The sequence below is a fragment of the Cervus canadensis genome, chromosome 2, assembly GCF_019320065.1.
Source record: "Cervus canadensis isolate Bull #8, Minnesota chromosome 2, ASM1932006v1, whole genome shotgun sequence".
In the NCBI taxonomy this organism is placed as follows: Eukaryota; Metazoa; Chordata; class Mammalia; order Artiodactyla; family Cervidae; genus Cervus; species Cervus canadensis.
This window is the reverse complement of record NC_057387.1, coordinates 100,610,456-100,629,859: the sequence shown is the minus strand read 5'-3', so window position 1 is coordinate 100,629,859 and position 19,404 is coordinate 100,610,456. Positions and strand designations below refer to the sequence as shown.

At 42.9% G+C, this 19,404-nt stretch overlaps 1 protein-coding gene and 1 non-coding gene across 2 annotated transcripts; one reads left to right on the top strand and one right to left on the bottom strand.

Moving 5' to 3' along the window:
• Positions 1 to 61: 61 nt before the first annotated feature.
• Positions 62 to 16,438, bottom strand: PPT1 (palmitoyl-protein thioesterase 1). Its single transcript, XM_043461777.1, has 9 exons — positions 16,255 to 16,438; positions 11,848 to 11,957; positions 11,503 to 11,630; positions 10,951 to 11,021; positions 9,351 to 9,453; positions 6,088 to 6,178; positions 5,163 to 5,261; positions 3,314 to 3,385; positions 62 to 1,572 (listed from the first exon to the last, which is right to left on the bottom strand). Exons 1-9 carry the CDS (start codon positions 16,376 to 16,378, stop codon positions 1,450 to 1,452), a joined length of 921 nt encoding a protein of 306 aa, XP_043317712.1. The 5' UTR covers positions 16,379 to 16,438; the 3' UTR covers positions 62 to 1,449.
• On the top strand, positions 1,753 to 1,896 carry LOC122437541. The gene has a single exon (XR_006268351.1). It is a non-coding gene; the product is annotated as a small nucleolar RNA SNORA79 (small nucleolar RNA).
• Positions 16,439 to 19,404: the final 2,966 nt, after the last annotated feature.

Here is a 19,404-nt window from a genome sequence, read left to right as displayed (position 1 = left end):
TATGTATGATATTTGCTAAACAGAGATGTAAGAACTTTGAAAAGAAAAATGACACCAAGGATAAGAAACTACTCTTTATTTTAGACAACTTCATAAAATTGTTTTCACCTGTCCCCACTTCTTGCCTTTCATCCCCTTGTTTTAGTTGAAAAGTCTTGAAGGAGGTGAAGGAAAACCAGAAGGTAAACTTTGTAGCACTTTAATAAAGTGCTTCCCTCAAACACAGCTAATCATTTCCACACACTGGCATTCTGCAGAACAGTCTTCCAGAAGTGGTGCTAGGATTTCATGGGGTAAGGGAATTGGGGCTAAAATGTTGTCTTTAGCAGGAATTCTCAAAAGAGTCCTTAATATTCTAAGGTGGGTTTATCTCCAAGAGAAAAGGGTTATGGAATGTTCCCTAAGCTTTCTTGAGCAGTCTTTTTTTTTTTTCACAGAACACATCAGAAGCAGTTTGGAGTGTGCTGGTAATACACATTTTTGAGATGGAAGTTAGAAAGCCTGATCTCTTCACATTTTTTCCCCTCCCATTCTTTGCTAATGCCAGCAATACAGTAACTCTGGAATCCAGACCACCAGTCATATTCAGAAGGGGCATGTTTATCAAGTGTGGAATGGAAAGAACTAGCTACCTCCTCCTCTTTTTTTTTTTTTTTTTAATTTTTTATTAGTTGGAGGCTAATTACTTCACAACATTTACCTCCTCCTCTTTTGTTTTAATTTTTACATTTTTCTTTAAACCTCCCTACCGTCTAAGCAATATGTATACTTCCTGCCTTATGCAATCCAATTGGGTGCTACTTCCCTCCTCTTGTGACACAGCAACTAATTCATCACTACCTAAGGAGACAGTGCTACCAAGGCAAGATCGTGGGCTGCCAGAATTTGTAAAATAATACCCAAGACACCACAGAAAGCAACATACTCAGAGGAGGGCAGCCTTAAAGAAATTACATGGATGCATTAGCCAAGCGATACTTTTCCGAGCACTGGTCAAATCACCAGAACAGTTAAGAAAGCATTTTATGTGAATACCTCAGGCCTGGGTACTGGCCCCTTGGCTTGAGATGTGGCTAGATTTTCCTGAGAAAGTCATTCATCTTAGACTATCTCATTGGTTTAGTTTGTTCAGTCTCTTCCAGGCCTGGGCAAAGCTCTGCCACTGACCTGCAGCAAACTCCTGATTCCTAAAAAAGTCTGACCATATCAAAGGTGGTAAAACAGGCTCCATGGCTATTAGCTAATTAAACTGGCATTCAACACCATCTGCTGATAGGATGAGGCAATGGATAAGATTCGTATCTTGGATCTTTCCAAGCGGGGCATGTTCGATGATGACTAGAGAAAAGGATTAGTTGCTAGCTGGATCTGAGCTCAGGCTTGGGCATAGAGGGAACTGGTTTGAAAGTGGAAGGGATTCCCTGAGCTCTGGTTCAGACTACAAGGGTTTCACTCAAGGAAGGGTATGATGTGGGCGTAAAACCATTCTTCAGACAGTTGAAGATGGTCACCTTCAAGAGCCAGGAACACCAGCTGTCCGGCCTTGTCCATTGCCTTTAGCCCCAGGCGGTCCTGCAGAGAGAAAGGCCATAATTAAGAAGCTTAATGGTTTCACAGTAAAATCATAAATAATGTTAACTTGAGATATTCTCAAAAATGCAATATTTTCTCTTGAGTATTAAAATTTAGGTAAATGAAATGCCAACAAGGATACTTCCCTCCCATTTTTTCCCCTAAATATTAACATGTTTTTGATGGCTGTTCCTCTCATTGCTTGAAGCCTTAGGTGGGAGGATTTTAGCCCACCATATATCTAAGCTGACTTGTCTTCTCTTAGGACACCATGTGGATGGGTTGGTGGTTCATTAGTGTCTTCTGATTTTTACGGAGTCAATTGGGAAAAAGTTATATGCCATTGAAGTTGTTCTATACAGTTTTATACTCTGCTTTCTGGAAACTTTCCCAAAGCTTCTGGAGGACCACCTACAAGTAGGCAAGCCATGGACAAAACTGCCTCAAAATGTCAAGTGGGACTGAGCCAAAAATGGGAGAACATTAGCAAGAGAACTTAGAACATACCCAACTCTTAGATGACAAAATTCAGACACTTCCACATTCTGCAGCTGAACAAGTCATGACTCAGCTGGGGTGCTGAAGAACAAGTGTGGTTGGGAAGAGGAGCAGTTGGGATGGTGCCAGAATGCTGCTACTGCTGTTCAGTTGCTCAGTCGTGTCCGACTCCGCGACCCCATGGACTGCAGCACGTCAGGCCTCCCTGTCCATCACCAACTCCCGGAGTTTACCCAATCTCATGTCCATTCAGTCGGTGATGCCATCCAACCATCTCATCCTTTGTCCCCTTCTCCTCCTGCCCTCAATCTTTCCCAACATCAGGGTCTTTTCAAATGAGTCAGCTCTTCACATCAGGTGGCCAAAGTATTGCAGTTCCAGCTTCAACATCAGTCCTTCCAATGACTATTCAGGACTGATCTCCTTTAGGATGGACTGGTTGGATCTCCTTGCAGTCCAAGGGACTCTCATGAGTCTTCTCCACATTTTGAACCACAGTTCAAAAGCATCAAACCACCAATTTGAGTTTCATGACAAGTTCTTAGTTGTAACTTGCAAAACTCTTAACAGACCCTAGCTTCCTTTTACCTCACCCGCGGCAGGGCACCAGAGGCAGGAGAAAAGCCAAGAGAGAACAATTGGCCTCTGAAATTACTTGGGGTCTGAATAGAAGGCAAGTGGTTCAGATGCAGCATTTCTGCACTTTAGGGAGAGTATCTCCAAGATAAAAGTCCGAGAGTGTGGGAGACTCCAGAACTGGGAGTGGTGAAAAGCTGCTTGAGAAAAAGGCCTACTCCTGAACAAAATTCACAGCTCTGTTCCCCCCAGTCTCCTGCAGGAGGAGCTTCCCCTGTCAGTGCCTGGTTTAAAAACAGGACTTCAGCATCTATTGACATTAGTGTTTTAAAGTAACAGCCCTTCATATTTTTGTCATGTGGGGGCTCTTTGGATTTGTGATGGACTGTGCCTCAGCAAAGGAAGCCAGTTCTAACCCTGTTACCAGAAGGAGTTAGAGATATGTCTCTTGCCCAGGCCTGAAAACATGAGGAACAGGTCCTTCAACCTTCAGGATGGAGACGTCAGTAAACCAGTGCCTGATAAACTGGTGCCACAATCAGCAGCCTAATGAGCCTTGCCCACAGCACCTGCTGTGCTGGAGTGTACAGAACCAGGTACGTCACCAAAGCACCTCGCAGCTCCCAGAATCGAGCTGACAAGGACTGCACCTCTCCTCCCCAGTTACCTGTGTGTATAGGGTGCTCTCCTGTAAGGGAATGGTCTCCTTGGCTTGGCCACTTCTGTAAAATCCAAACCACTACAGGAGAGGAGGAAGAAAGGCAGTCAGATCAGACACAAGGCGCACATTGCTGAACTATTTCAAGACTGGCTAGTAGCTAAGACTACTGACAAACAACTCCCTGACGCTGCAGCAAGGAGGGACAACAAAGCATGTCTAAGTCATTTCTTCTTAAGGGTGGACCCTGAGGTATGAGTTAATCATTCCACACAGCTTTCCGATTCCCTAGAATTGCTGCTTCCTACAGTTACTGAGCACCTACTCTGTGAAAATCCTTGTGCTGTATAAACATTCAAAGATGAATTTATGTATACAGTCCCTACTTTTAAGCAGCTCTGGTCCAATGCACAGACACAAATTGTTTAGTATGGGGGTCAGCAATCTTTTCCATAATAAACAAACACAAAATAATTTAGGCTCTAAGGGGCCACGTGGTTGCAACTACTAAATACTGCCATTGTAATGCAAAAGAAGCCACGAAACAATATTTTTTAAATGAATTTTTTAAATGAATATGGCTACATTCTTTTTTTCCTCTGTCTTTCCCCACCAGCCCCCCAGCTGCATCCCAGCATGGCATGTGGGATCCCGACCAGGGATCAAACCCACATCCCCTACAGTGGAAGCTGAGTCTTAACCACTGAACTGCCAGGGAAGTCTCAATATGGCTGCATTCTAATGAAACTATTTATAGATGTTGAAATTTGTAATTCATGTAATTTTCACATCATCAAAGTTTTTTTTTTTACTTTTTTCTACCATTTAAAAACAAAAACCCTTTTCCTTTGTGGGCCATACAAAAGCAGGTGCAGGGTGGATTCAGCCCACAGGCTGTGGTGTGCTAGTCCCTGGCGCTGACACAGAGTGATGAGCACCAACGTGATAGAGGCCAATGATTCTTAAGAGGGAGCAAATTCTGCCTACAAGAGGGGTGGCTTTCTGGATGGAGGAAATAACATTAGAGCTGAACGTGAGCTTGTCAGGGAAGGCCATTTTAGAGACTAAAGCATGAACAAAGGAACACAAAAGAGGAAACACGTGCCAGGAGCAGGCATTTCAGGTGGCGCAATGTGACTTGGTCAGACAGGGGATGAAGTGATCAATGAAGTAAGATTAGGTTGGAAAGAAGTCAAAGTCAAGTCAAGGCTGAACGTGAGTGTGAGCCTCAGGGAGTTAGAGATTTTGGACTGGTGCTGCTGAACCTTTTCTGGATCATAGATCTCTGAAAATCTGATAAAAAATTTCTAGACCCTTCCTCAGAGAATGCACCTTCAGCTTCCCCTTGAACAACATGGGTGTGAACTGCTCGGGTATACTTATATGTGGATTTTTTTCAATACTGTGGATCCTGAGGGACAACTATAAGTTACATGTAGATTTTTGACTGTGCAAAGCATCAGCGTCCCTAACCCCTATGTTGTTCAAGGGTCAACTGTATATAAGTTTGCAAACAGTTTTGGGTGGTGGGGGGTTACAACCCTGAGTGTCCCATTTATAGACCTCAGAACCCCTGCTCTACACAAATGTGGGTGAAGGGACTGACAACTTTTCCCAGCAGGCAGCTGTGGGGTTTGTTTTTTGTTTTTTTTAATTGATTTATTTATTTGGCTATATTGGGTCTTAGTTGCAGCATGTGGGATTTTAGTTCCTGACCAGGGACTGAACCTGCATCCCCTGCATTGGGAGAACAGAGTTTTAATCACTGAACCACCAGGGGAAGTCCTCAGGCAGCTGTGTTTTAATGCCATTTTCTCTGCCCGTCTCCTGGCATGTTGTGGCCTAAGAAGCGTCTCACCTCAGAATCTACAGGGTCCACAATGGAATCATTGAGGAATTTCACCATCACAAACTTCTTGAGGGCCATCAGGTTTTTCTTGTAGGACTCGTTGACACCCTGGAGGAAAAGTCAATAGTAAGAACCTTGGGGACATTACCATCAGATTCTAGCCAGGGAATTAAAACCTTTCAGTGCTCTGGTCTCCCTGACCCTGGGTTTCTTCTCCATGGTAATGGGCTGCTTTTCTCACTTCCTGCCCAGAATACACCAGGTACAGCCTTTTTCTTAACATGCCATCTGATTGACAACACTCCCAGCAACCATGGCGTACAGATGGCCACCATGAATGGCCACCATGAATCTGTCACTGCACTCCACAGGTCTCCATCACATAGGTTAAAGGCTTCTAGCCAGAGAAAGCCAAGGCAAAATAAGAAACTGCAAACTCTGAGTGGTTCTGCCATACTATTCTGTTCCCATCGCCCCCCTCTTCAAATTCTGTTTTTGTTTGTTTTAAACCTCCAGATAAGCCAATAAAAATTGAGCCAGAATCTCCCAACCCATGTTCATCTCTGGGACACACTCAGTCCCCTGTGCAGTCTCTCTCCTTAAGTAAACCACTCTTCTGAAAAAATGTGACCCCAAAGCGATCCACTAGAAAGGCTTCCTTCAGTAAGGCAGCAGTTGAGGTTCTTGTCAGCCAGCACCTATTGAGTTCACCCCGCTGCTTCAACACTAGGCAACAGGAAGAATCCACAGGAAGAAAACCAAGTGAATTTCAGCCTCCCTAGAAGGAACTGAACCTCATAAGCACCGCCTCCCACAACACAGAACTTCCAGTTTCCTGGGTTCTGCCTGGGATATTTTGGACAGTCACTGCTCATCTGTTTATAATGTCCCTAACAGGAAAGGGAATGCACAATAGCCTGGGTCGGGTGCTTACTCTCTCTTGATTAATATCTGCCAGGAAGATGCTGTGGTTGCGGTATATGTCCTCCCTGATGGGGTCGTGCCAGTATTCTGCCTGCACCAGGCTGTGGGAGAAAAGGAAATAAAGGTGACCAAGCACACTAGTCAGTGTGCCTGAGGCATGGCCCTGGGCACAGGCCACCAAGAGACTGTGAAGGGACAAAAGACCAGAGCCTTCTGTTCCTGCTGCCTGATCCCTTTTTTCTTAGCATCTCCGATGCTCCTTCCTTCTTGTCCTTGAGACCTAGCTTAAGTATCTTTTCTTCAAAGACCATTCTGGCCAAACTAGGCACCTCCTCCATTACTGTCCCTCACTGCATCTTGTTTCTTTCTGCCACAGCCTTAGCTGGTGCTAAGGGGATCTAGTTCCCTGATCAGGGATGGAACCCAGGCTCCCCTGCATTGAGAACTCAGAGTCTTAACCACTGGACCACCAGGGAAGTCTCCGGGTTATTCTGAACTTCCAGGATCTCTCTCTTACTCTCTAATAATTGCCTTTATTTGAATTCTTTTCTAGAGTCATGGATGATCTATCTCTGAAGATAATAATATAGGCTTTTTTTTTTAAGGTTTCCTTCAGCTTCTTGAATTGCCATCTGTTTCTTCCAAGTCCCTTTTTACTTTTTGTTGTTTTGATCTGTCTTCTGTTTTGGAAGCTTTCCTCAGATGTCTGACGGAGGGGTCGGGTGGCAGTCTTTGGCTCACTGTTCATATTTAAACAAGGGATAGCTCAGTTGGTAAAGAATCCGCCTGCAATGCAGGAGACCCTGGTTCAATTCCTGGGTGGGGAAGATCCGCTGGAGAAGGGATAGAATACCCACTCCAGATTTCTTGGGCTTCGCTTGTGGTTCAGCTGGTTAAGAATCCATCTGCAATGTGGGAGACCTAGGTTCAATCCCTGGGTTGGGAAGATCCCCTGAAGACAGGAAAGGCTACCCACTCCAGTATTCTGGCCTGGAGATTCCATGACTGTATTGTTCATGGGGTCACAAAGAGTTGGACACAACTGAGCCGCTTTCACTTTCACTGAGCTGAATGGAAGTTCTTCACACAGTTCAGTTCAGTCTATCAGTTGTGTCTGACTCTTTGTGACCCCATGAACCACAGCACACCAGGCCTCCCTGTCCATCACCAACTCCCGGAGTCTACCCAAACCCATGTCTATTCAGTTGATGATGCCATCCAACCATCTCATCCTCTTTTGTCCCCTTCTCCTGCGCTCAATCTTTCCCAGTATCAGGGTCTTTTCCAATGAGTCAGCTCTTCACATCAGGTGGCCAAAGTATTGGAGTTTCAGCTTCAACATCAGTCCCTCCAATGAACACCCAGGACTGATCTCCTTTAGGATGGACTGGTTGGATCTCCGAGCAGTCCAAGGGACTTTCAAGAGTCTTCTCTAACACCACAGTTCAAAAAGCATCAATTCTTCGGCACTCAGATTTCTTTATAGTCCAACTCTCACATCATGCATGACCACTGGAAAAACCATAGCCTTGACTAGACGGACCTTTGTTGGCAAAGTAATGTCTCTGCTTTTTAATACACTGTCTAGGATGGGCACAACTTTCCTTCCAAGGCTTAGGGCTTCCCTGGTGGCTCAGATGGTAAAGCGTCTGCCTGTAGTGCAGGAGACCCGGGTTGGGGAGCTTCCCCTGGAGAAGGAAATGGCAACCCACTCCAGTACTCTTGCCTGGAAAATTCCACGGACTGAGGAGCCTGGTAGGCTATAGTCCATGGGATCGCAAAGAGTCGGACATGACCGAGTGACTTTGCTTTCCTTCCAAGGAGTAAGACTCTTTTAATTTAGACACAGCTTATCTACTGGTGGTTTCACTACGTGGTAGTCAGGAGTCCTGATTTGTGGAGGATTGCAAAACATCAACCTGCAGATCTTCTCTCTGGGACCAATCAGTTTTTTCAGGGAGGGATTCATCAAACTGCCAAGGAGGTAATAACCCGGCTGCTATCAATCTGGGAATCAAACAGGAGGAAGTGGGTTTTCAATAAGGTGTCTTATCACCATCCTGTGCTTATCATCCCAAAGTCTGGTACTTCTTGAGTTAAACTGCTCCAGAAAATAAATTTGGCTTCTCTTGTCAGGGCTGGGGATGAGCAGTCAGTTGGACATACACTTAAGGGATTTGGGGAGTCTGATCATTGTTTCTACAGATTTTCAATGAAAAGTCTCATGCACTTACTCTACCAAAGTATCTTAGATGTCAAATTCCTGAGGCCTTCTGAGATTATAAAAAGTAAACTGGTCCCTTCTTGTCAGTGCTTCCTTCAACAGACATAAAGGTTTCAGAATTTTCTGCTCTGCTAAAACAATTATCACTCATTCATCTGCTTTCTTTCAAAAAACACACTGACATCTTTTTTATTATCTCTTCTCTCCTCTCCTGTTCTCTTTGCCCTTGTGAGTTTATCACAGTTTATTCTTTTGCTTTGTTGTTGTTTAGTTGCTAAGTCATGTCCGATTCTTTTGTGACCCCATGGGCTATAGCCTGCCAGGCTCCTCTCTCCATGGGATTCTCCAGGCAAGAATACTGGAGTGGGTTGCCATGCCCTCCTCCAGGGGATTTCCAGGGATCAAACCCAGTCTCTTATAACTCCTGCATTGGCAGGCAGGCTCTTTACCACTAGCGCCACCTGGGAAGCCCCATAACCATACTAGTTGATCCCAAATCTCAGCTATCACCCAGAATATTCCAGACCTACTAAATCCAAATTTCCAGGGATGAGGCCCTGGAATTCATTTTTAATGAATTTCCCAGGGGGTCTGACATATAATTTAGGTTTGGGAACAACTGAAGGACAACATACTCCAAAAGAAATTCTGAATATTTTTAAATACCCAAACATATGTAGTTGAGGACACTGATGTAAGAGGCTAACCCTTTGCTGCTGACAATATAAAGAATCTGTCCTTCAAATATTAACAGTAGTTTCTTAGCCTGAGTAATTTCTATAGGCTTTTTTATTTTTTAAAGATGAAAATGTATTGTTGTAATTACATTCTTCTTATATAGAAAAATGTCCTCCCTTTCTTTAAATTACTATTAGGGCAGTTTTAGATTTACAATAAAATGAAGCAGATAGTATAAACATATTTACAATCATTTGAATATTATTTGAATATCACTAGCAACTACTCCTAGAATCACGGTTAGCATGAAAGTCTGCATGATATTATCAAGCAGTGACAGTTCTGCATCCCTTTCAGCTAACCATACATACCGTTCCTGTATCGCTTTGTTGTAAGCCCCAGCATTCAGTGTTTTTCTGATGAAGTCACAGATGTGTGAGCTTTCTCCTGGGCACCGAGGGAGTCCAAAAACACCTACAGCAGTAGAAGACAAATATCCATGCCTTCAATAATCATGTCCTGAATACCGACTATGTGCAGGGCATCGAGAGAAACAAAAGCCAGAAATAGACACTGATTTCACTCACTCATTTCTTAAGGAAATAACGCGTTTGGAGTTAATACTTTAACCAGCTTCCTTCTGGTGTTCCCTCCCCTTGCTGCCTCAGGCCCTTTGCACCTACTCCCCCCTGGAGGATGCACTTCTCTTACTGCTTCAATGGGGGCCTCATTCTCATCTCTTGGGTCTTAGCTTAGAGAAGTCATACCTGAGAACCCTAACTCAAGCAGTGCTCAACCCCTGTTCCTCCCCCCACCCAGTTATACCTGCGTCCTCATCAATAACATTTTGGGGGGTACCAGACATACCAATTCTAAGCATATATTGGCAATAATTCATTTAATCCTTACAACCACCCTGCAGAGTAGAAATCATTATTTACACCATATTACAGATAGGAAACTTTTAAATAGAGAGGTTAGATACTTTGTCCGAGGTTAGACAGTAAGTGATGGAGCCAAGATATGAACATGAGCAGTTTGGTTCCAGTGCCCACGCCTTTCACAAACATAAGCACTATTCTTTCATCATCGTATTTTTACTTTATCATAGTTACTACTATCTGTATTTATTTTGTTTGCTTACTTGTTTTGTGTCTAGTCTCCCCCTACTAGGATGGAAGTTTCATGAAGGCAGAAACCTTATCTGTCTTGTTTTGAGGTTTTCAATAAATATTTGTGGAATCAATGAATGAATGATAAAGCTGTTTCTACCAATTCGCATCTGAATAAAACATACTTTTAAAAAGTATTTTCCTACCTATTATTTTATTTCATCCTCTGAAAAATTCCCGTACGATGGGCAGCATCTTATTTTAGCTTCTCTCTGTGAAAGGGACCCTATGATACCAAATTACTTGCCCAATTAACATTTAATTGATGAATCCAATTTCCTGATTATAAGGGGAATCCTGCTCCTACACTCAACGAGCTTAACAGCTAAATCCATCAGAACAGAAATAAAGTTCTACCCCAAGACACATCTGCCCCAAATGTTTATTAATTCTGTCACAATAGCAAACCTGTTGGGTTTTTTTTTTTGAAAGATTTAATCTCTGCTGTTAATTTTACAGACAAAAAAAGCCTAGACATTATTCATTGCCTAAGTCCCAATTCAATAGGACACCACTCATGTCAGAAAACAGGAAAGGTTGTTGGACTTTCCAAATTCCTCAACCACTGCCTGCCACATGGCTGCAACCATCTCAACTGCAGGAAATCATGTCAATTATATTAGAGAAAAGTAGGTGGTAATGTAATGGCTCCTCTGTGTTCCAGGTCTCTGGAATCCTATTTTGTCATCACTGCTGGCTAGTTTTTTATAACTTAGAAAAACAGGATTTGGGGGAGGATGGCTGACTTCTTGTACAAACAGAGATGCTAGAATATTTTAGGTAAAGAGGACAAAGTTACCTTGATGTTGTCCCCCAATTGAGATGAGATTGACCATGGGAGGTGATGGGCATCTCTGAGCCACTGCCCGCCTGGAGGAAAAAAAAAGGATTATCAGTTTACACTGGCAGATGGAAATAGATCATCAATAATCAACTTACCAGGGGAGTCTGGGGGAGAATGGGTACATATATATGTATGGCTGAGTCCCTTCTTCACTGTTCACCTGAAACTCACAACATTATCTGCTAATCAACTATACCTCAATACAAAATTAAAAGTTTAAAAAAAAAAAAAAACTTTCCAGATTAAGTTAATCTGTGGTTCCCCAAAGCCAAAGTTTCAGGATTTATTTTCCTCTGATACAGCCAAACACAAATCTTTATTCCTTCATAGAAAATAAATTAAGCTCCACAGAGCTTCTTCCAAGGGGCTATTTTAGAAGAGTTTCCCATCCAAGGTAGGTGAAGATTCCAAAAACACTAAAAAGGTATATCTATCTGAATCAAAGGCAACAGTCAGTTTCAAGTGATACAATATATAAGTGGTATGATACAACAGAAAGGGACTTACAGAAATTGGCCTCCCTGGGAGAATCCCATAGCATTGTAGCCTTGCTGCAATTTAGGATCCTTAGCAAGAATCTGACATACTGTTGTTACTTGGGAATTGACATTCAAAAAGAAGCTGTTCTCCACATCCTAAAAGAGAAGCCACAGAGAAATCGAAGGATGGGGCTGAACACAAGCACTGGCACCTTCTCTAAGAGGCAAACTTGTTCAGGCTGGTACCCTCATAAGCCACTCAAGTATCATTGTATGGTCTTCTACTAAAAATGCAAGGTAAAGCATTTTAATAGTACATTCTACAAAATCAGTCAGCAAACCTTCAAAGGAACAGAACTGTGAAGCACCTCACCTCTACGAGAGTCTTCCCAATCTCTAAAGATAAGACGTGAATTCCAGGTATTTTCTTCTCAACCATTTTTTTAATAGCACCCATACTTAAGGGATTACAACAGCTGTCTCCTAGACAACAAAGATAACCATGGAAACTTATGAGTAAAAACAACATTATTTAACTTTTAAAAACTTTGTACTTCAAAGGCATTAATGAAAGTATGCAAAGACAACACACAGAAGAAAATATTTGCAAGACATACTTAATAAGAGCTTAATATCTGGAATATACAAAGAACTCAAGTCAATAAGAAGATAATCTAATTAAAATGGGAAAAGGACTTGAACAGACATCTCTTCAAAGAAGATATACAAATGGCCAACAAGCACACGAAATTATGTTCGACATTACTGGTCATTAAGGAAATGCAAATCAAAATCACAATGAGGTACCAATGCAAACCTACTAAGATGCCTTTAAAGCCTTCAATTTTTTAAAAAATTAACTATTTAAAAATGGAAAATAACAGGCTTACCTGGTGGTCCAGTAGTTAAGAATCCACCCCCAAGAATCCGTCCCCAATGCAGGGGACGTGGTCCTAGAAGATTCCACATGCCACAGGGCAACTAAGCCTGTGTGCCACAACTACTGAGCCCACTCGCCCTAGAGCCCGTGCACCACAAACAGAGAAGCCACCTCAACGAGAAGCCCATGCACTGCAACTAGAGAAAGCCCTCACACAGCAACGAAGACCCAGTGCAGCCAAAAATAAAAAATAAATTAAAAATTTTTTAAATAGAAAATAACAAGTGTTGGCAAAGATAGGGAGAAATAGGAACCCTTTACATTGCTGGTGGAAATGTAATATGGTGCAGCCACTGTGAAAACAATTTGATGGTTCCTCAAAAAGTTAAATACACAATGACCATTTGACCCATTAATTTCAATTCTAAATACATAACCAAGAAAAGTGAAAACATATGTCCCTACAGAGACTTGTACAAGAATATTTGAAGCAGCATTATCTGTAATAGCTAAAAGGTGGAAAACACTCGAAAGTCCATCAATGGATGACTGGATAAACAAATTATGGTAGATAGATATAGGAAAATATTATTCGACCATAAAAAGGAACAAAGTATTGAAATATGCTACAACATGGATGAACCTCAAAAATGTTATTTTAAGTGAAATAAGCCAGAAATGAAAGATTACATACTGTACAGTTCCTTTTATATGACACATCCAGAATAGGCAAATCCATTGAAACAGAAAGCAGACTGAACATTTCCTGGGGTGATGGGAAGATGGGGTGAAGAGTGATTCCTTAAAATGGGGTACACATATTTTCTGCGGTGATAAAAAAGTTTTGAAACTAGAGAGAAGTGGTGGTTGCACAACATGAATACACTAAATGCCACTGAACTGTATACTTTAACATGGTTAAGTGTATGTTACATGAATATCACCTCAAACAACAAAAAGAACAGCATTTTTTGCTCAGCTCATGTTGTTAACAAGCAATAACTTCAAAAGCCCAATATGGTATCACGGGGACCCCAAATTCACAATTGAAAAAAAGCAGAGGTGCATGTTCTCTTATCATCTAGAACATCTGTGGTACACAGGCCCCAAAGCACCTTGAAATCTTACCTCTCTTTAGGGCCAGGACTAGAGCAAGACAAGTGAAGAAAGCTCATCTAGATGCTGACGTTGAACTTTTTTTTCTTCCTGTTTCAAGGAACCAAGAACTAAGAATAGGAAGCAAAGTGACTGACTGCTGAGTAGGATAAGTGGGCTACGATCATTTTCCATTTTGAACTTAATCATTCCATTTTCAACCACAGAGTTAAACTTAAAAATTTGTTTTTAAAGAAGGAAAAGAGCTCGATCATGTTCTATTTCTTGCACTGAACTATAATCATGCGTTGCTTAGGTGGCTTCCGAACAGACTGACTGTACTCTGGGCGGACACAGAGCTCTCATGTCCTCTTTTAACTCCACTGCAGGAGCCCAAGGCCCTGGCACAGACCCTGAAAGAACCACCTCTACCTACTGATTCTCACCACTCCCCTAAAAGTGGTTTAATCAAGGTCATCAGTGATCTTCCCACTGCAAAATCCAACAACCAATTCTTAGCCCTCATCTTAGTTGACCTAGCACCAACATTTCACAGTTTGCTATCCCGTCCTCTTGAAACATTTTCACGTGGTTTCCAGGACATTGCACTCTCCTGACTCCACCTTCTCCCTAGCTGTTCTGTCTCTGTCTCCTTTGCTAATTCCTCTCCCTCCCCTCAGGGGCTTCCCTGGCAGCTTAAGGGTAAAGAATCTGTGACACTGGGTTTGATCCCTGGGTTGGGAAGATCCCCTGGAGAAGGAAATGCCAACCCACTCCAGTATTCTTGCCTGGAGAATCCCATGGACAGAGGAGCACGGCGGGCTACAGTCCACAGGCTCAAAAGAGTCAGACATGACTGAAGCGACTTAGCACACATGAATTCCATCTCCTCATTCTCCAGATGCTGGGAATGCCTCAGAGCTCGGTCTTTAGACCTCTTTCCTCTTCTGAATATCGTCACTCCCTAGGTGATCTTGTCCAGTTTCACAGCTTTAAATACTAGGCATAGGCCAAAGGTTCCCAACTTAATAGTCCAGCCTGTATCTGTCTCAAGACTCCACACTCCAAATGCCTCTACATCTCCTGAATATGTAACAAACATCTCAAATTTAGTAAGTCCCAAAGAACATTCTTGATTTTCACCCTAAATTTGTTCACCCTACAGGCTCCTCCATTTTGGTAAAATGACAACCTCATCCTTCTCGTTGTCCAGGCCAAAAACCATGGACTCATCCTTGACTCCTTTCTCATCCCATATATAATCTGTTAGCAAATCCTACTGGTTCTATCTTCAAACTGTATCCAAATGTTGACTACTTCTCAACATCTCCCCTTTTACTATACTTTTTCAAGTCACCATCACCTCGTTTCAGTTCAGTTCAGTCGCTCAGTCGTGTCAGACTCTTTGCGACCCCATGGACTACAGCACGCCAGGCCTCCTTGTCCATCACCAACTCCCGGAGTTTACTCAAACTCATGTCCATTGAGTCGGTGATGCCATCCAACCATCTCATCCTCTGTCGTCCCCTTCTCCTCCCACCTTCAATCTTTCCCAACATCTTGTTTAGATTATTGCAAAAGTTTTCTAACTTTTTTCCCTGCAAAGGTCCATGATCTCCTACAACCTAGTCTCAATATAGCAACTTGTCGTTGTTCAGTCACTCAGTTGTGTCCAACTCTTTTTGACCCCATGGACTGCAGCACGCCAGGCTTCCCTATCCTTCACCACCTCCTGGAGCTTGTTCAAACTCATCTCCATTGAGTCGGTGATGCCATCCAACCATCTCACCCTGTTGTCTCCTTCTCCTCCTGCCTTCAATCTTTCCCAGCATCAGGGAATATAGGAACTAGAGTGCTTTTAAAATGCAAATCAGATCATGTCACTCATCTGCTAAAAACTCACAACAGTGTCCCATCTCTTCTAGCCGAAGTTTCTGCAGTAGCCTTAGTAGCCCCAACAACATATGCAGGCCATCCTCTTACCCCTATTTTCTTTTTTTTTTTTTTTTACCCCTATTTTCTTCTGACTCACTCCCTTTCAGCTACACTGACCTGAGTGTCGCTCCTTGAACACACTAGACATACTTCTGCCTCATGGCTTTGCATTTGCGGATCTTTCCACCATATACTCAATGGAATCTTCTCTCATGGACTTCAGGCCTTTGCTCAAATAATCACTTTTTCAGTAAATCCTGACTTTGCTCTATGAAACTGCAAGCCCCCACTTACACTCTCTAACCTCCCCTGCTTTATTTTCCTCCATTGCAGGAATCACCATTTGACATATGTTTTATTTATTTATCGTTTGTCTCTTCCACTGGTTAGTTCTAAAAGAGCAAAGAATTTAGTCTGTTTAGTTTATTGTATCCTCCGGATCCAGTAGGTAGTCAATAGCTACGCGTCAAAAGTATAAACGAATTACAGGTGCCTAAGAAATCTCTGTTCAATGCATGAATGAACAAAAGGATGGAGATGCCGCGGTCACGCAGGCACAACCCTGCTTTCCTGAGCGAGAGTCGGATGCTGCATCCTGACGCCTCTGCCGTGAGATTAAACCAGGACACCGCGTAAAACCGTACCGCAATGCACAGCCCTCTGTGAGCGCTCACGAAAAGACAGCTCCTTCCTTATCTCCCTTTCCAATGCAGGGTAACCCCCAAATCCTAAAACGTGGAGCCAGTCCGGTGCTGTGTGACCACGGTCCTCGCCCTCCACACTTGCACTTTGCAGACGCGAACCCAGGCTTGGAGAGGGAAAGGGTCGCCAAACCCTTTTGACTCTCTTCTCACTCCCTCCTTCACTCACCCATCCCATGCCAGATCACCAGCGGCAGGGGAGCCGGCGGGTCGAGATGCTCCAGCGCCAGGGAAGTGCAGGAACCCAGCAGGAAAGCGAGAGCCCAGAGCCACAAGCAGCTGGACGACGCCATCTTGACTCTATCACGTGACCGCGCTCCCCTGGCCCCGGCCTCTGTGCCGGCGCCGGCGCGGGCGGGTCGCATCCGCCACACCTCCGCCTGGGTGGCCCCGGGCCGACGGGCGTCTCTCCTGGCTCGTTGCCCCAGTAGACTGCTCGCCACCAGACATCAAACGCATGCCAACATATACTCAGTGCTTCCTGTCCATCAAGCACTATTCTAAGCGCTTTACATTTGGTAACTGCTTCAATCCCCATCACGCCCGAATACACGTCTCCCCATTTTACGGGCCAGGGCACGTGAGGCACTGAGAAGGTGGGTTAGCAACCAAGGTCACAGAGATGGTAGGTTGGTGGATCCAAAGGCTTTGCTCTTACCCTTGCATCGCCCTGCTTTGGAAGAAAAGTACTTTGTGGAAGAGAAGGAAGAAGGGAAGGAGGAAGGAAAAAAGAAAAAAGAGCTGACTCAGCTCTTTATCAGAAATTGAAGGAGAGTTATAATTTTCAAGGCTAATTATGGCAGTGTAGTATTCGCTGTCGTGAAGGAAGAGAATTCCAAGAGGCAAGGATAAAATGCCAGAGAAGGACTGGTATAAGCTAAGATAGAAAGGGAAGGTACATGTTTTCTAGAAGTGTCACAACTTTCAGACTGACAAAAGCATCTGATGGATGTAATAAGCATGGTGGAAAAACCACTGCCACTTTCTGGTATAATCTCAAAGCTGAATTATGGTAGGAACCTCTCATCCACCATTTCCCGCTCTTCATTTGTGTCCATATTCATAATCTGAATCCTTGCCTGCAAAAGAAAATAATTTTTTTCAGCAAAACATTGAGATTGTTTAAATAGAGAGTTTAAGTGAATTAAAGTGTATCCATCATATAATAGAAAATTGTGAAGTGGATTTTATAAAGGATAGGTAAATTTGTATATGTGGTGGTGGTTGTTTAGTCTCTTAAGTCACATCTGACTTTTGCGACCCTATGGACTGCAGCCTGCCTGCCTCCTCTGTCCATGGGGTTCTCCAGGCAGGAATAGGAGTGTGGGTTGCCATGCCCTTCTCTAGCGGATCTTCCCCACCCAGCGATCGAACCTACCTCTCTTGCATTGGCCGGACGGTTCTTTAGAACTAGCACCACCTGGGATGCCCAAAGTTGTGTATAGTGACATGGGAAAATGTTTTTGATCTATTTTAAAGGAAAAACTACGAACTGTATTTTTACAGGAAATATATATGTTCTTCTGAGGGGCAACTACTGAGTCCCATGCTCTGCAACCAAAGAAGCCGAGGCAACACTCAGGGCAACTAGAGAAAGCCGCAAGCAGCAACAAAGACCCAGTGCAGTCAAAAATAAATAAATAATAAGGTTTTTTTTTTTTTTTTAATAAGTATATATATTGTGATGGAGAAGGCAATGGCAACCCACTCCAGTACTCTTGCCTGGAAAATCCTATGGATATACCACTCTATATTTACTGAGACCTATTGGGTTGTCCACATGAAATTGGTGAATTTTATGATATGTAAAACCTACCTTAGTAAAGCTGTTCTTTAAACATCTGTATATTCACATATTTCTACTGATTTTGACTGAAAGGCTGAAGCATTGACAAGCAAAAAGAAAGAAAATAAATATATAAAAAGATCAGGAAGCTGTTACAAGTGACATTTGGGGGACTGTGTAATTATGTCAACTGAAAAAAAGTGCACAACATAAGAGCATTGATGTAAGTTTATTGGGGGCAAAGTGAGGACTATGGCCCAGAGACAGCCTCTCAGAGAGTTCTGAGGATCTGCTCCAAAGAGGTTAAGGGGGGGATGTCAGTGTATACTGTGATTTCAGTGAAGCGAGAGACGTGAAGTCAAGCACCTATTTTGGCAGGAGGGTTGCTGCTGTTCACTATAAGGTAGCTGCTAGTCAGGAGGAGCAGATGCTTCTGTTAACGATTTTAGTGCTTTCCTGGCCATGAGAAGATGGAAGAATTTGGGCTCATAAAATCTTCTCCTGAAAATCTCTGACTACCTGGAGGCCAGCTCTGCCTGTTGTTTCCAGAGCCCACAGTGCTTCATTCCCACCCTGAACTCCCTGAAGGGGATGTTGAAGGTCAAAGACTGCAGTGGCTAGTGACTTCATTCTTGTAGTACTGCATGAAGAGTGACAGTTTTTAGTTGCCAATTATAAGGCACTTTCATTTTGTGTATTATGCACTTCTGTATGGTTTTAATTTTTATAGGAAGGATACATAACTTATTTTCCCCCCCGTTTTATTGAAATATAGCTACAACATTGTATTAGTTTGAGGTATACAGCATAATGAGTATGTATTATAGATACATAAATTTTATAATCAGTAAAGATATATGTACATTAAAATTATTGTATTTCTCATTAAGATAATGAAATAAAGCTTTCTCATAGACTCTGTTTCCACCAATACCCAAGAAAGTTTTAAAAGTTAAAATTTCATCGACAGCAAGCAAAGAGTAACAGCTTAATATCTTAAATGTCAACAAGTGGCAGTCAAGGAAAGATATAGAAGACTCTGGTCTGGAGCATTCCATCAATACTCATACTGGTAAAACTCAAAATCCTAGAAATTAGCACATACATGTGCACATATATCCTGAGAGAAAAGTAAGCGGCTTCCTTATCTTGTATCTCTTCTCTCTGGAGATGTGAAAATGGCTGCTGGGAAGAAGAAGGTGGAGTGAGAAGTGAAGAATAGACTGTCTTTAGGTAGCAGTGAAGACTCCAAGAAAGCCGAGTGAGTCAGGGGAGGCTCTTTCCCATAGTAGAGTGAATTCTGAAATTGACCCTTGAAACCTCAGAAGTGATTGCAGAATATTTGTATTCTAACAAAGACTGCATCCTCCCTCCCCTGAGTTCTGCCCCCTCCTCTCCTTCAAACCAGCTTATAAGTCATAGAAAAAGTGTATACAGCATAAAATAACAGCCTCAAGTTGCTGTTCCTTAGGAAAATCAAACCAGTTTCAGATCGAGTAGGAAGGAATTCAGGAGGCAAATAGAGAATCAGAA

What these genes read in the sequence shown, in the direction of transcription:
- PPT1 (XM_043461777.1), bottom strand. Translation starts at nt 16,378, where the DNA reads ATGGCGTCGTCCAGCTGCTTGTGGCTCTGGGCTCTCGCTTTCCTGCTG. An exon ending in GGTGATCTGGCATGGGATGG is followed by an intron (nt 11,958 to 16,254) that starts GTGAGTGAAGGA and finishes TTTGTTGTCTAG; the next exon opens with GAGACAGCTGTTGTAATCCC. An exon ending in TTGGGAAGACTCTCGTAGAG is followed by an intron (nt 11,631 to 11,847) that starts GTGAGGTGCTTC and finishes CTTCTCTTTTAG; the next exon opens with GATGTGGAGAACAGCTTCTT.